This window comes from Rhincodon typus, chromosome 3 (genome assembly GCF_021869965.1).
Source record: "Rhincodon typus isolate 14 chromosome 3, sRhiTyp1.1, whole genome shotgun sequence".
NCBI lineage: Eukaryota > Metazoa > Chordata > Chondrichthyes > Orectolobiformes > Rhincodontidae > Rhincodon > Rhincodon typus.
In genome coordinates this window covers 6,169,746-6,186,083 of record NC_063334.1, presented here as the reverse complement: position 1 = coordinate 6,186,083, position 16,338 = coordinate 6,169,746, and the positions used below count along the sequence as shown (strand labels likewise).

The window sequence follows — 16,338 nt, the reverse complement described above, 5'->3', positions numbered from 1 at the left end:
TGTTTAGGGTAAAACACAACCTCCTAAAGTTTAAGGGGAAGGAATGTTGTTTGATAATATCTCCTAAGCTCCAGTTTTACCAGGCTGCTCCTTAATACTCAAATAAAATTGGAATTCCTACTGCAATCCATCCAGACTCCTTTTTATTATTCTACATTCCCATTATTTCCCCTCCAGGATTCTATTTCCTTTATAAACCAGCCACAAATGTACGCCTCACTGGCATGTGGCTCAGAATTACTTCAAGAGCATTTTAAACAATTTGCGTTTTGACTTTGTGTAATAGTGTCAAGTGGGTGATTGCGCATCAAAATCTCTTTTCCATCTCTCAATTTTTATTTCAATGTATTTAGCCGTTACGAAAATGAGCTGCTAACTTGTGGTCATCCGTTAAATACTATTTTGCAAAGTTAATGGTAGTCTCTACTATGTTTTCTCTTCTCCAGGCTTTAAATGCTACTACTTGTTGCCAAGTCTCTAAACTTGTTTGCCAATGATGTTTGATTATCCCAATTAATTCCTGGTAAGCAAATATCATCCAGTAATAGTTGATAGACTCCAGTGGTAGTCCAGTGATAGACTTCACCTGACTAAGGAGCAGCACTCAGAAAGCTTGTGATTTCAAATAAACCTGTTGGACTATAACCTGGTTTCAGGTGATTTCTGACCTTGTCCACCCCAGTCCAACACCAGCACCTCCACATCAGTCCTTTAAATTTATGAAATGTTTGACAGAGTGGATACTGAGAGAATGTTCCTCTTGTGGGGGAAAGCACAGTTAGACACCATCAATAAAAGGTAGTCACCAAGAAATCCAACAAGGAATTCAGAAGAAAATTATTTACTCAAAGAGTAATAAAAATGTGGAACTTGCTATCATGGACATCGTTTGAAGCAAATCAATACAGGCAGTTTGCAAGTCGATTTGTATGCAAGTTGGAACAATGCAGAATAGCGTAAAGCAGCAAGTCAAATCAGTCAAGAGTTAGTCTCTATCTCCATGGACCTCAGTTTGGTCAGGGATCCTTGATGCTACATTTGGTCAAATGCTGCCTTGGTGTCAAGTGCAGTTACTCTCATGTAATTTGGGTTCAGCTTCATGTTTGGACAAAGATTGTAAGGAGACCAGGAGCTGAAAGGCTGTGGCGGAATCCAAATTGAGCATCAGTAAGCTAGTTATTGCTGTTGAAATGCTACTTGATAATACTACTATCAACATATTCCATCATTTTGCACAACATCTAGACTGAACTGACGGGCTTAAGCACAGTGAGAAGCTGATGAAGTAAAAAGGAGATTGCATCTATATTGTTTTTTAAGACTTCAGAATATCCTGAAGTGATTTCTAGCAAATCAATTAATTTTGACAGGTAACATGTTATAATGTATGAAATATCACATTTAAGAAAAATATTATTATGATAATGAATGGATAACATATTTCACTGATTTTGATTGAAAGATAAGTATTGGTGAGGACACTCGATGAACTCCTCTTATTCAAAATAGCAGAATGGAGCCTTTTATATCCACCCATGAGGACAGACTGATCCTGGTTTGATCACAGTCCATCTGCCAGTACTAAATTTAGACGTTCTGTCACTAACCATAAGATCATAACATACAGGAGCAAAAGTAGGCCGTTCAACCCATTGAGTCTGCTCTGCCATTCAATGAGATCGTGGTTGGTCTGATTATCCTCAATTCTACTATCCTGCCATTTTGCACATAACCCTTGAGACTAGCTATAGCTGTTTGGAGTTCTTGTTCTGCTGTTTTAATACAGGGGTTAACCATTTATATTAGACAGCTTAAGACTTCTGGTTAGAAAGCTGAAAGTTGAATTTCAGGAAATAGGGACTGAATTTCCATTACAAAGGATTACATTTACAAAGAATATACAGCACTGAAACAGACCACTCAACATAACCAGTTCATGTTTCCTCCCATCTTTTCACATATAAATCTACCATTTTAACCATATATGCCCTTCTCCCTTGTATGGTTGTCCAGCTTTCTCTTAAATGCACCTACAGGGCATGCCTTATGTATGAACTTTGGACTTATGAATGCGATCCTGTACAGGGTTGTAATTTTAAAGATCTGATGTATGAACATTTCCTGTATTTATGAACATCTGCTTTACACTATTCTGCATTGGTTGAACTTGCATACAAATCGACTTGCAAACTGCCTGTATTGATTTGCTTCAAACGTTGTCCATGATAGCAAGTTCTGCATTTTTACTACTCTTTCAGTAAATAATTTTCTTCTGAATTCCTAATTGGATTTCTTGGTGACTATCTTTTATTGATGGTGTCTAACTGTGCTCTTCCCCACAAGAGGAAACATTCTCTCAGTAGCCACTGTGTCAAACATTTCATAAATTTAAAGACCTCTATTAGGTAACCATTACCGTTTTTTTCAAAACAAAAGAAAGTCAGTGTGGCAATTCTTTCCTGATATGTGTACTAATACCTTCCTTGTAAATCTTATCTATAGAATTCCTACAGTGTGGAGACAGGCCATTCTGCCCAACAAGTCCACACCGATTCTCCAAAGAGCATCCCACCCAGTCTCACATCCCCCCCCTCATAACCCTGCTTTCCCCATGGCTAATCCACCTAACCTACACATTCCTGGACACTAAGGGCAATTTAGCATGGTCAATCCACCTAACCTGTATTTCTTTGGACTGTTCTCTGCACCTCTCCAATGCGTCTACATCATTTTTATGATATGGTAACCAGACTGCATGCAGTACTCTCAGTGTTGTCTAACTATGGTTCAGTACCAATCTACCAAAACTTTCCTACTTTGTGATTCTGGAAATAATGTCTGGTTTTTTTTAAGGCTTTCTTAATGGTGGCACAAGCTTTAATAATTTGCATAGTGTACTGTGAGATCTGTTGTTCCAACATCCCAACTAAACTTGAATCTTCCAAGTACCTTCCCATCAAGATGTAAATACATCTCATTTATATGTATTGAACAATTGTTTTCCAATAATTTGTTCATTCTGGAAGTTTATTAATATCCCAGTCTATGTTCCCTCAATCCTCAGTATTGATCAATCCAAATATTGATTATTTTGGATCCCAGGGCCAAAAGATGATGTCAGGTTCTGTAGCGAGGAGGCAGCCAGGAAAGAAGGCATCAGGTCCCGGGGAAGAGGGAGAGTATCGGGTGTGGGGCTGGGGATGACTGTCAAGTGCCAGAGGGAAGGAGTTGTTGAGTCTGGTGATGGGGGTTACCAGCTCGTAACAAGGAGGAGTATTGTCAGAAGGAGGGATGTTTGGTCCTGGGAGAAAGGTGGGTGTTGGATCCTGGTGGTGGGGAATGAGTATTGTGTCCCTGAGGAGGTAGTGGGGTGTTGGTATTGTTTGGTCAAGGTGTGGGAATCTGGTGAGGCTGTGAGTAGTAAGTTGGGGACTTCAATTTAATAATTAGACTAGATTTTTAATAATCTAATTTTTCCTGGGTAATTATTTTACTTCAGTCCAGCAGAGCACTCAATTATCCGATTCCAGGCACAGGGGAATTGCTCTGCAGAATCTTCGATTTCCTGACAATTCCCTTGGAGCCTGCTACATCAGGATTTCTGCTGGTTCCCAATCTATAGTGCAGAACCTATTATCTAATCATTGAAAAGTCCAAGCTAAACTGTGTTTTTGATTCCAAGTTCCAGCTGAAAATGTATATTGTGAACAGAGATGGCCCCAGCATGGATCTTTGTGGAATACATTCCCATACTCTTTCAAATCAAATATCTACCCTTTACACCCACTTTCTGCTTTCTATCTTGAAACCAACAAATAAAATCATTCTGCTATTTATCCCCTAAATCCTCATTCTCTGACTATATTAATTAATCCTTCATGAGCATTTTATGAAAGCCTCTGAAACTCATAAAATTGAATTTGCTTATTATATTCACATTATCTACTCCCCCTTTTGTTATCTTTTCAAAAATTCAGTAAGGCTGGCCAAGTAAGTTTTCTGTTTTGAATTATATTCTGACTATTCATTATTATAATTTTCATTTCTAGGTGCTCTTCTACTCTCTTATCTTATAAGGATTCCATTATTCTTCCTACCACTCTCTGATACTAAGCAGACTGTTCTATAATCCCCTGGATATGTTCTGTTCCCTTTTTAATTATAGGAATTGATGAGTAAATTATTTGCCAGTCCTCTGGATGCTACATCTTTTTATAATGAGATAAAAATTAGCAACAAATCATCATTTATCTCTTCCTTCGATTATTTTAAAATACATGGTTGTAATCCATTTAGACAGCAATTTGTTCTGTTTGAGTTTGTTTAGATTGTTCAATATATCAAGGTTTCTAAAATCTTAAATGCACTTTAATACTTGGCTCATTGCCTTGATAAATATTGAGACAAAGTAATTATTTAAAATTTGTAATCACTGCATTGTTACCCCTGCGATTACCATTAATGGTTCTCTGTCCTACGATATAATTACTGTTAGGGAACCTATGAACTACTCTGATCAATGTCTTCATCCCCTTGTATTACTTACTCCACCCATTGGATTCTCAACCTTCTGATCCAAGATCTTTTCTTGCTAACAGACTTATTCTATCTCATACTAACAAAGCTATCTCACTACCCTTTCCTTCCTGCTTGTCCTCTCAAAAACCCCTCACATACCCCTCAATATGTAACTTACAACTTTGATTTCCATGTAACAAAGTCTCCATAATGGAATTAAGATCATAGAATCATAGATCAAAGAATCCCTACAGTACATAAAGAGGCCATTTGATCCATCGAGCCCGCACCAACCCTCCGAAAAGCACCCCATCCAGCTCTAGCCCTTCTACCCTATCCCTGTAGCTTTGCATTTCCCATGGCTAACCCACCTAGCCTGCACATCCCTGGATACTAGGGGCAATTTAGCATGGCCAATCCACCTAACCTGTGATAACAAGGTGTAGAGCTGGATGAACACAGCAGGCCAAGCAGCATCAGAGGAGCAGGAAAGCTGATGTTTCGGGTCTAGACCCTTCTTCAGAAATGGGGAAGGGGCAGGGGATTCTGAAATAAATAGGGAGAAAGGGGGAGGCGGATAGAACATGGATAAAAGAGAAGATAGGTGGAGAGGAGACAGACAGGTCAAGGAGGCGGGGTTGGACAGGAGGGTTGCAGTGGGAGAGAGATCCACTGAGGTCTTTCCGGAGGGAGGAGGGTAACTTCTTCAAGGTAGGCATCCTTAGAAGAGGCTTCGCAGTGGGGTTAAAATTGTTACAGAGGTAGTAGGAACTGCCGATGCTGGAGAATCTGAGTTAACAAGGACTGCGAAGCCTCTTCTAAGGATGCCTACCTTGCAGAAATTACCCTCCTCCCTCTGGAAAGACCTCAGTGAATCTCTCTCCCACTGCAACCCTCCTGTCCAACCCTACCTCCTTGACCTGTCTGTCTCCTCTCCACCTATCTTCTCCTTTATCCATCTTCTATCCGCCTCCCCCTCTCTCCCTATTTATTTCAGAATCCCCTTCCCCTCCCCCATTTCTGAAGAAGGGTCTAGACCCGAAACGTCAGCTTTCCTGCTCCTTCTAACCTGTGCACATTTTTACTGAGGGAGGAAACCGTAGCACCTGGAGGAAGCCCGCACAGACTCGGGGAGAATTCACAAACTCCATACAATCACCCAATGGTGAAATCGAACCCGGGTCCCTGGTGCTGTGAAGCAGCAGTACTGAGCCACCATGCCACCCAAAAGATACTCTTTAAATTCTATGTGTGCCATTAATTCATTATTATGTTCTGCATACTAAGTGTAATAAAGTAAGGAGCCATTATTTTTGAAGATACTGGGAACTGCCAATGATGGAGAATCTGAGATAACAAGGTGTAGAGCTGTATAAACACAGCAGGCCAAGCAGCATCAGAGGAGCAGGAAAGCTGACGTTTTGGGTCTGGACCCTTTTTGCCTTTTTACCTTTTTTACTTGTCTTACACAATTTACTGCTTTTTCTTCTATGTTTATGCACTCCTTCCCTTCCTATCCTACTTTGGGTAACATTTACCTGAAGAGCTGCACTGCAATGCTGCCACATACTTTTCCTTTGTAGGCCTATGCTTCCCCTCCCTCAAACCCTCTCTTTCCCCTTCCCCATGATTTGGTTCAAAGCCATCTCTACAACCTTAGTTATTCAATTCATCAGGACACTGGTCCCAACAATCCCAAACCACTGGAACAGTCTTATGTTCTTCTATAACTGTGATGTGTTATGGTCACCATCATCTAGATGTTCCCTACCTTTACTTCTCTTATCTGCTCTTGTTCATTCTCCATTACAAGATCCAATAGCTAATCTTGCGTTATTGGAATTTCACATATTAAGTTAGAATGGACTCCAGGAAAAAATATAGGAACTCCATCCACTTTAGCTATCTCTGGTCACTGACATCATTTTTTTAAAAAATTCAGTTCACTAATTTATCTGCATATTTCTTCCTCCATCTCTGTTCCATTATTCACTTTTCTGTAGACTATTAGAGTGATTAGACTCTAATTTGTCTTGTCTTGCTGATAGATATGCCATTGCATTATTTCAAAAAAGTAGTTATTGTGTCTCTCCGTTGTCCCTCTCACATTTCTAATATGGTAAGCATTCCATTGTTTTAATTCCACGTCCTGACTTTTCTGCAAGCGTATCTCATTAATCCCTACTACATCTGATTCCTCTTGTCTGATTGCCTCCAGCTCCTCTGTTTAGTTATGGGCCCCACAAACAACGCTGGACAGATTCAATCTGATTAGAATTTTCTGTGATTTTCCGATCATCTTTTTAGACCCTCATTTCATAACTCTGGTCTGTTGTCAGCAATGCTGTCCTTGCTTTATTCTTTCCAATGATGTCCTGTTTACAGTTAGGTTGCTTATGTTTCTTGTAGATCCCACCTCACTGCTTACTTTTTTAAAGCCCCCCACTCTGTCTATTTGGGGCTCACATCCTTCAAATACTCTATGTCCATAAATGAGAATAATTCTTCAGTTGTGGTACTGTGCCACACCATATGGGGCAGGCAGGTATTTAATGTTAGCATTCATTTTTTGGACAGGTCTGGGGATAGTGGCGGAAAATCTGTAATTGTTTTTTTACCTAAGTTACTTGATATCTGCTGGTTGGCTGTTGCGTTTTCTGAGCCAGCCTGGTTTGACCGTGCTGCTGCTGGATGACCCTTTTCTGCTTTCGTGGCGTTGTTCTCCTGGTTCAGAAGCTTCTCTGCCGCTGCAGCTGCTGCAGCTGCCTTCTTTGCTTCTTTCTTCTGCCGGCCGGTTTTGACAGGACGGGCTAACATTCTTACCACTCGGGGGAAGGAGCTCAGCACCTGAATAGCACCTTTCTTGATCTTTTCGTCCTGAGCTTCCACACTTCCAAACTCATCGGTCGGAGAGATTTTGTACAAAGGCAGGACATGGAGCTGTTCATCGTCTGGTATTTGGCCAATAACCCGATTGTCTTCTTTGGTAAGTGTGCAAACCTACACGTTAGTGGAAAACATCGTTTATTCAATTTGTACACCACGATAAATTTGAATTCTTTGATAAATTCCATTGTACAAAATGCAAATCTCAGATACAAATGGGAACTTCCACTCAGATAGTGGTGGAAGCAATCAGAATTTAAGCAGTGAGAGAGATTTGATCAATGATATTAGTGTAACAACAGGCAGGGACCAGCACACTGATGGAAGGCACAGCAGTTGCCATTTCTGCTAGAGAACAGAAATTTCCTTTGGAACAATGATTGTGATTGACAACCTGAAATTACTTATATTGTTTATCTGTCCTAATGTCCAGACAAGGCTCTGTGATATGCATGCAGCGTTAAATACATGCTAACTAACCCCAACTTTGGACAGCTTAATGAACAGTACTGCTGTATACTTCCAGATTTCCAATATGCAGTCCTGTTGTGCAAATTGTAAAAGTTATCCCATGCTCATTTGCTTACCTACGTCTAATCTTCTTTGCTTTTTATAAATGGAAGATTTCACCTCTCTTAACACAAAAGTTCCACGATTAAGTCTAAATCATGTCTTTGTGAAGCATTTGTGAACGTACACTGTTTTTAATCAATGCACAGTGGTGAGAAAGGGCAAAAGTTTTAAAAATTTTCACCACTTCTATCATGCATCTGAAACCGAGCAAGATTAGTTCAGCACTTTCATGTTTGTAACAAGGGAAACATGGCAGACAATGTGAACACCATCAGCTCCAACGAACAATAAAGTGATTATGACCAGATCATTTTTTTTTGGAGTGTGGATTGAGGGATAGATATTGGCCGGGATATAAGGGATAACTCCCTGGTTCTCCTTTGAAATAATGCCATGTGATTGTTCACAAATAGTGAGAGAACTCACAGGCCTCTGTTTACATTTCATCCAAAAGACAGCACACCCACTGGTGCAGCATCAGAGCGTCAGCCTTGAATTTTGTATGAGACCTTGTGTGAACTTGAACTTAAATCCACAGCTGTCTGACTCAAAGGTGAGAGTGCTATCAATCAACCAATGGCTGTGCATCACTGGAGGTGTCTCAGGTAGTGCAGGTGTTCAAGATACCAGAGTCATAGAGTTGTACAGCACAGAAACACTAGACATTCCTAGAAATTCTGGATGTCACAGACCCTGCAACCTCTTGTACATAATGTACAGATAATCTAAATCACCAAACAAGCCTGTCACATTAAGAGACGCTGGTGACTGAAGTAAATGAAGATTCAAATAGGTCCAGGCAATTCATTTACATACGAGTAACTGAGTTCCATGGTACTGGTTGAGTTAAGTGCAGACAACTGAGTTAAATCTGGGTTGTTCCTAATGCTGGTAATCGCTTAAGTGAGTTAAACGAGGCTTTGAGAGTGAGTTAGTGAATTGCATGTGTATGATTGAGTTCGGTGAATGGCTTAAATGGAGGTAAATACCTCGGAAGGTCAATGATTAAAACAAAATGCCTGAGAAGAGCATTTCTACTTACCACTGTGCTGCCATTCTGCATGTTATGCAAATCCCTGTGAGCGTGAGCACAAAAATCTACACAAGCAGTCACCCCTGAGAATGGATGGCCCTCCACCTGGCCAAGTCGGCAATCGATTGCCCTCTGCTCGAATTCAACCTGCAACAAAAAAAAGTGCAAAGGGCTATCATTTGTAATGAAACATGATTACGCCTTGTGTGCAACTTTCCCACCGTAGTTCCCTTCCACTTAATTCTTGGCTGGTTTTCCTGTGTGCGTAATCACATATTAAGTCGCCTGCAACAAAGGTCTGCAATGCATAAGGTGATACTGAAGGGCAAGTTTGATTTTAAAAGAGTGGAAGTGAAATACAACAGTTGAGTAACAGTCTGGTCACAGCTTTGCCAAAATGCATGAATGTGAGTTACACACACAACAGTGGGCCAATCAGAAGATAACTGCAATTACGTGTGGAAACATTTGTTTAACATCAACCAGTTTGGATGGAGTATAACACACTTCTGTGGCTATTACACCCTTAAGTGGGGCTTGAACTCAAGCATTCTGGTTCAGAGGGAGGGGCAGTACCTCACAAGACACTTGTGGAATCCTTCATTAAACCACAGGACATTTAAGCTGAAATCTGCAAAGCATGAGATGTTACTGTACAGAAAGTGTACCTCTGGTGCCTGCTTTAGTTGCAGCTGCTGGAGTGGTAATGTACAGGAAGACTCAAGCAAATAATGCTGGGCTTGCTGGATTTTGCAAAGACAGAGTTATAGCCTTTGTCAAAAATATTGAATCCTGGAACTTTTGCTTTCTTTCAGCATAAGTTGTGCAGAGGAATTATAGATGTTGCACAAATTGTCTTCCACGCAAGTGGAGATTCCCTGACTTTTCATGCAAGAACATCATGAAGATGAGCCCATCCACAAGTCTGGGCAAACTTACAGTCAATTCATTTCCATTGGGAGTTTCTGCTTTTTGCAGGTTTTCAAGGAGGATCTGAAAATTAAACTGGAACTTTTTTGTGTGTAAGGACACTAATCAGCACCTTTGGAAAGATCTGGCATTTTTTTTCCAAAGTCTGCTAAAGAACACATTATTGTACCCTGACCCAGCTAGCAATTAGTCTTTTTACATAATTTAAAATGCATTTTCACTAAGATTACACAGATGTTAAATTGATACTGTTATTTAAAGTGCTTAATATTTTTGTCATGAAGTGGAGGTGCCGGTGTTGGCCTGGGGTGGACAAGGTCAGAAGTCACACAACAGCAGGTTATAGATTTTCTGAAGAAGGGCCCCGACCCGAAATGTCAGCTTTCCTGCTCCTCTGATGCTGCCTGGCCTGCTGTGTTCCTCCAGCTCCACACTGTGTTATCTCTGACTCCAGCATTGGCAGTTCCTACTATCTCTGAGGTTATAGTCCAACATGTTCATTTGAAATCACAAGCTTTTGGAGCGCACCCCCTTTATCAAGTGAAGTGACTTCAGCTGATGAAGGGGCAGCGCTGAGAAAGCTTGTGATTTCAAATAAACCTGTTGGACTATAACCTGGTGTCATGTGACTTCTGACTTAATATTTTTGTGGTAAATCCTTTCCGAGCTGCATTACTAAAACTTCGCCAAGTTAGCAAATCTTAAATTGATCTAGGCCATTAGATTGTGAAGATTGTGTATCCACGTGTGTACATACAGGACAATGTAAATGCATTCTTAGAAACAAGTCGTGTTTTTGAGGGTAATTCGGTGAGTATAAGCAGGTAATTTGAAGATAAATGATTGATCCTGGCAGTTGTACTTTAGGCAGTTGAGTCAACCAGGGCAGACCAGCAAGAGATATCTGCTGGGAAAATCTTAGAACGAAGGAAGGGGACTGTGAGTAGGCAACTGTAAAGATAAATAATCAGAGAACTAATGCAGGAAAACAAAGATTCAAAGGGGAACTGGTGGATGGATCTTCTTTAGATTGGGAGGTAATTGCAGTTTTCAGTCCATTCCATTTGTTTCCCATCGTTGAGCCAAATATAGCACCAGACCATCACTTTCCCCTGAATTCCATGATCTTCCATCTTCTTAATAAGCTTCCTGTATGGCATTTTGTCCAATGCCTCTCAAAGTCCACTTATACAACATATGCTGTATTATCTTGTTATCTCATCAAATAGTTCAATAAAGTTACTTAGAAATTATTCATGATGTGGAGGTGTCGGTGTTGGACTGGGGTTGACAAAGTCAAAAGTCACATGACACCAGGTTTAAGTCCAACTGGTTTATTTGAAATCACAAGCTTTCGGAGCATAGCCCCCTCGTCAGATGAAGTCACCTCACCTGATGAAGGAGCAGCGCTCCAAAAGTTTGTGATTTCAAATAAACCTGATGGACTATAACCTCTGACTTAGAAATTATTTACCTTTGGTAAATCAATGCTGACTCTTCTTGATGAACCATATCTTTCTGAATGGAATTTTCTTTACTCCCTGATATTGGTTTTCAGCTGTTTGTCCACCATTGATGCTGAACTGACCAGTCTGCACCTTCCTGGAGTACCCATCTATTTTGTTGAACAGTGGAATAATTCTGGCAACTCTCCCATCCCGAGCCAATACTCCTGAATCCAATGAGGATTGAAGGAATTGTGACTAATATTTCAACTGTTTAGGCCTCTGCATTTTTGTGCAACCTAAAATGCATTCCATCTGGACTGAGTGACTTGCCAATTTTTCAGTAATGCTAAACTTTTTAGTGTCTCTTTTCTATTTGGCATTTCCCTGTTCATAATTAACCTCCCCCCTTTTATTGTGATCTTCACACCTCCCAGTTCCTTTGTAAAGGCAGATACAAAATACTGATTTAGTACTTTAGCCATGTCCTCAATGTCAATATTTTCTTTTGTTTTTGTTTTTTTTCCTTTATTCATTAAAGGGATGAGGGCATTACTGGCTAGGCAGCATTTATTGCCCATCCCTAATTGCCCAGAGGGCAGTTAAGAGTCAACCACATTGCTGTGGAGTCATATGTAGGCCAGAGCAGGTAAGGATGGCAGTTTCCTTCCCTAAACGACATTAGTGAACCAGATGGGTTTTCCCCGACAATCAGCAATGGATTCATGGTCATCATTAGATTCTTAATTCCAGATATTTTATTGAATTCAAATTCCACCACCTGCCGTGGCAAGATTTGAACCCGGGTCCCGAGAACATTATCTGGGTCTCTGGATTAACAGTCCAGCGATAATATCACTATTATCACCTCCCGCTAAATGCTTCTAAAAATGTTTCAACTTTTCTCACCTTTTCCTGAGCAGACTCCTGATTTTTTTTATATATTTGTCCACAAGAAAATCAATAGAAATCCAAAGCAGCCAATTACCATCCATTAGTGTACTCTCAATCATCAGCAAAGTTATGGAAAGAATTGTTGACCAGATTATCAAGTGAAACCCACTCACAGCAAGAGCCAGATCACTGACTCTCAGTTTGGGCTCCACCAGGGTGACATGATCCTGACCTCATAACAGCTGTGGTCCAAACTTGGACAAAAGAGTGGAACTCCAGAGGTGAGGGGGGAGTGACTTCCCTTAATGTTAGGCAGCAATTAACCAATTGTAGCAGCAAGGATATCTGACACAACTCAAATTAATGGGAATCAAGGGAAAAGTCTCCAGTGGTACAAAAGAAGGTTATTGTGGTTATTAAATGTCAACCATCCAAGTGGCAGTTCATCTCTGCAGGAGTTTCTTGGAGATGTTGTGTTCTTGGGCCAAGCATCTTCAGCTACTTCATCAATGACCTTGGATTACCTTAAGGATAGAAGTGGTGAGGCTAATTGATGACTGGACAATATTCAGCACCATTCAGCTCCTCCTCAGATGCTGAAGCAATCAACATCCAAATGAATCAAGGCCTGAACAACATTCCTGCTTGGAATGGTAAGTGGTAACTAACATTTGCACCATGCAAGAGCAGGCAAAGGTAATCCCTAACGTGAGAGACCCTAATCATCATCAATAGCATTACCACAATCAACATCCAATGTGGCTACAAAAGCAGATCTGAATCAGGAAATTCCATAACTAGCAAGTCACTCACTCACTTACCAATGCCTGTTCACAATCTACAAGACACAGATCAGGAATACTCTCCAACTACCTGGTTGAGTGCAATCCCAACAGTCAAGAAGCTTAACACCAACTCAGATAGCAAGAACTGCAGATGTTGGAGTCAGAGTTGATACAGTGAGGCGCTGGAGGAACACAGGAGGTTAGGCAGCATGAGACGAAAAGGAAAGTCGACGTTTCGGGTCAGGACCCTTCTTCTGAAGAAGTGTCCCAACCGGAAACGTCAACTTTCCTACTCCTCAAGACAGCAGTCTATTTTATTGTACCCCATCCATCACCTTAACCATTTACTCCTATCACCAATGCACAGACACAGCATAGTCATCTCTACAAAATGTACAACAGCACCTTCCAAAACCATGATAGCAAGGACAAGGGCAGGAGATTCACTGAAACACCATTAGCTTCAGTTATCCTCCAAGCCACACATCACTCCAACTTGAAATTAATATCAGCTTTCTTTCACTGGGTCAAAATCTTGACACTCCCTTCCAAGCAGGAAGGATGTGGGTAACCCTACACCACATGCAGCAATTCAAGAAGTCAGCTCAAAACCACCTTTTCAAGGACAATTAGGGATGGGCTGCAAATGTTAGCCTGGACAGTGACACACACATCCTATAAATGAGTAAAAGTGAAACAAGTTTATATGTTATTTTATTATTCACTTCCATGTTGCTTTATAACCTTTACTTGTAGCCTCACTTTGTCTCTCATATTAAGTATTTTAGTTCCCTCCTGTACAGAATACAATTTAGTTCTAATTAAGGTATATCAATCTGAAATATTAAGGGCTAGATTTTCATGGAGTCAAGGAGATGAGGCTGAGATGTGAAAATGGCAGCCAGATCTCAACCTGGTATTCATAACCCCATTTCCATACTCTCCAAATTTTTCTAATGTGGGACAAGGGTGTAGAAAAGTTTATATTATGAGGCTACATTCCTGACCCGTCATCTTCATTGCGGGGACAGTCACATCCTACCAATGGTGTTCATCCAACTTTTAAAGGACTTGTGGTTAACAGCTCCTCAGAGGGGTCATGAGCTAACTTCTGATTGAGAGAGCCTTTTGAAAGATAAGTTGGAAAGATTTTACCTGTGTTCCCCACGCCAAGCAATTCCTCCACCTATCCCTAGTCCTCTACCCACCATGCCAAGCTATGTCCCTCCAACCACTCCACACCTCTTTTCCCTCAGATCACCCATGCCAATCTATGACATTTCCATGTCCCTTTATCCATCATACACTTTGTAAAGAACCAATGAACCATATGATGACAGTAGAGAATGTTAAAGAAGTTTCTTTTTTAAAAAAGTCATACATTCATACTTTCAACTCCTTTAAAAGAAATCTCCTTTCACGAAGGCTAATAAAAATGCCAATCACCCAAACCCTTTAATGTATCAATACCAGAAACTGTAAGTACTCGAAAGCTATTTTTCTTCTATGAATAAACATAGGGCAATTGGTATTATGGATGAGAAAGCCAAATATGTCAATCTTTTTAAAGGCCACAGCTGTTTCAATACAGTAATGGATCTCTGTGCTTCTAGCCAAAGTGAAATGTAGGGGTCAGGCTACATCCAAGATTCAGCAATTAAAGCATTAGAAGTGACAAGTTCAGGAGGGCATAAGAAAGGGAATGACAGAGCTATTGTGCTTTAGTAATTTCATGATTTAATGAGTTTTGCTTTGACAAAGATAGTGGTTAATAGATTTAAGAGTAAAAGCAGAAAAAACTTCACTTTTATTATATCACTTTCTTACACTTGTGTCCATAGCTTCAGTTGATATGAACTGAGTATATTTGGAATAATATTTGCTTGATAGTGCTTTTATTAAGGGTCAACTCTGGAATCTACTTTTTTTTCTTGAAAAAGGATGATTTGCATTTACATAGCATCTTTCACAACCTCTGAACACCCGAAAGCCTATTGCAGTTAAATAGCTACTTTTGAAGCATTGTGATTGTTGTAATGTAGGAAACCCTCAGCTGCACTTGTGCACAGCAAGGTCCAGAAATGGCCATGCACTCAATGACAGATTATGCTTTTACATCCACCTGAAACAGCAGATAGGATCTATGTCGAATGCCTCATCTGAAGATGGCACACCAAAAGTGCAGCTTTCTTATTAGTTGCACAGGCAGGAGTGCATATTCATGTTTCTGGAGCAAGAGAAGGAGTTAGAACACCAGAAATTACAGATCAGTTAGCTTGAGGGTGGCATTGGAGTAGATACTTAGCACTGTTTGTGTAATGAATATCAAATTGCCATCCCATTTCATAGACCCCCTAAAGACTTTTTCAAAGGAGTTTGTGCAGTTCATGTCAATTTTCTGCTTGTTTCCACGAAAACCACAAACCAAGTGTCTTTAGTCATGTGGAAAATTTGATGAAATTATTTCAAGAGGTAACTAACTGAATGCTTGAGAAGAAATAGCCTATGTAATTTACTAGGAGTTTTAATTTGATGCAGATATGTTTTATGTAAGATAGAGGGTTTGTCAGGGAGGACATGATGTAAGATTAAGGGTATATAGAGTCTGATTGAATGGGAAATTAGGGTTTGCAAGAGGTTGTTTGGGATATGGGGCATATTTTTAAGGTGCAAGGAGAGAGATTTAAGAAAGACATATGGGGTAAATACTTTACACAGAAGGATGGCTCACGTGTGGAATGAACTTCCTGAGGAAGTGTGGGCGCTGGCACATTTACATTTAAAAGACACTTACATGAATAGAAAAGGTTTGGAGGGATATGGACCAGGAGCAGGCAGGTGGGACCAGATTAGTTTGGGATTATGTTCCATATAGACTGGTTGGACCGAAAGGTCTGTTTCAGTGCTGTATGACTCTATGACATGGGATTCCTGGGCCACAAAGAGCAGGTAAAAGGGAGGTTGTGGTATTTATATTGGTAAGTGTGATTTCAAAGAAGGAACAAATAAAAGAATAAATGGAAAAAAAATCTTACATTTTTATATAACAAGGTGCAGAGCTGGAAGAACACAGCAGGCCAAGCTGACGTCTAGACCCTTCTTCAGAAATGGGGGAGGGGAAGGGGATTCTGAAATAAATAGGGACAGAGGGGGAGGCGGATAGAAGATGGATAGAGGAGAAGATAGGTGGAGAGGAGACAGACAGGTTAAAGAGGCGGGTTTGGAGCCAGTAAAGGACAGTTTAGATGGGGAGTTAGGGAGGGGATAGGTCAGA

At 40.5% G+C, this 16,338-nt stretch overlaps 1 protein-coding gene across 1 annotated transcript in view; it reads right to left on the bottom strand.

Moving 5' to 3' along the window:
- LOC109917413 (methylcytosine dioxygenase TET3-like) overlaps positions 1–16,338 on the bottom strand; it is a gene marked incomplete at its 5' end in the record, with an annotated part of 225,051 nt that overhangs the window by 12,204 nt on the left and 196,509 nt on the right. The window contains 2 exons of the mRNA XM_048619742.1: positions 7,137–7,518; positions 9,020–9,157. Of these exons, the coding sequence (XP_048475699.1) occupies positions 7,137–7,518; positions 9,020–9,157 (520 nt within the window). The remainder of the gene's footprint in view (positions 1–7,136; positions 7,519–9,019; positions 9,158–16,338) is intronic.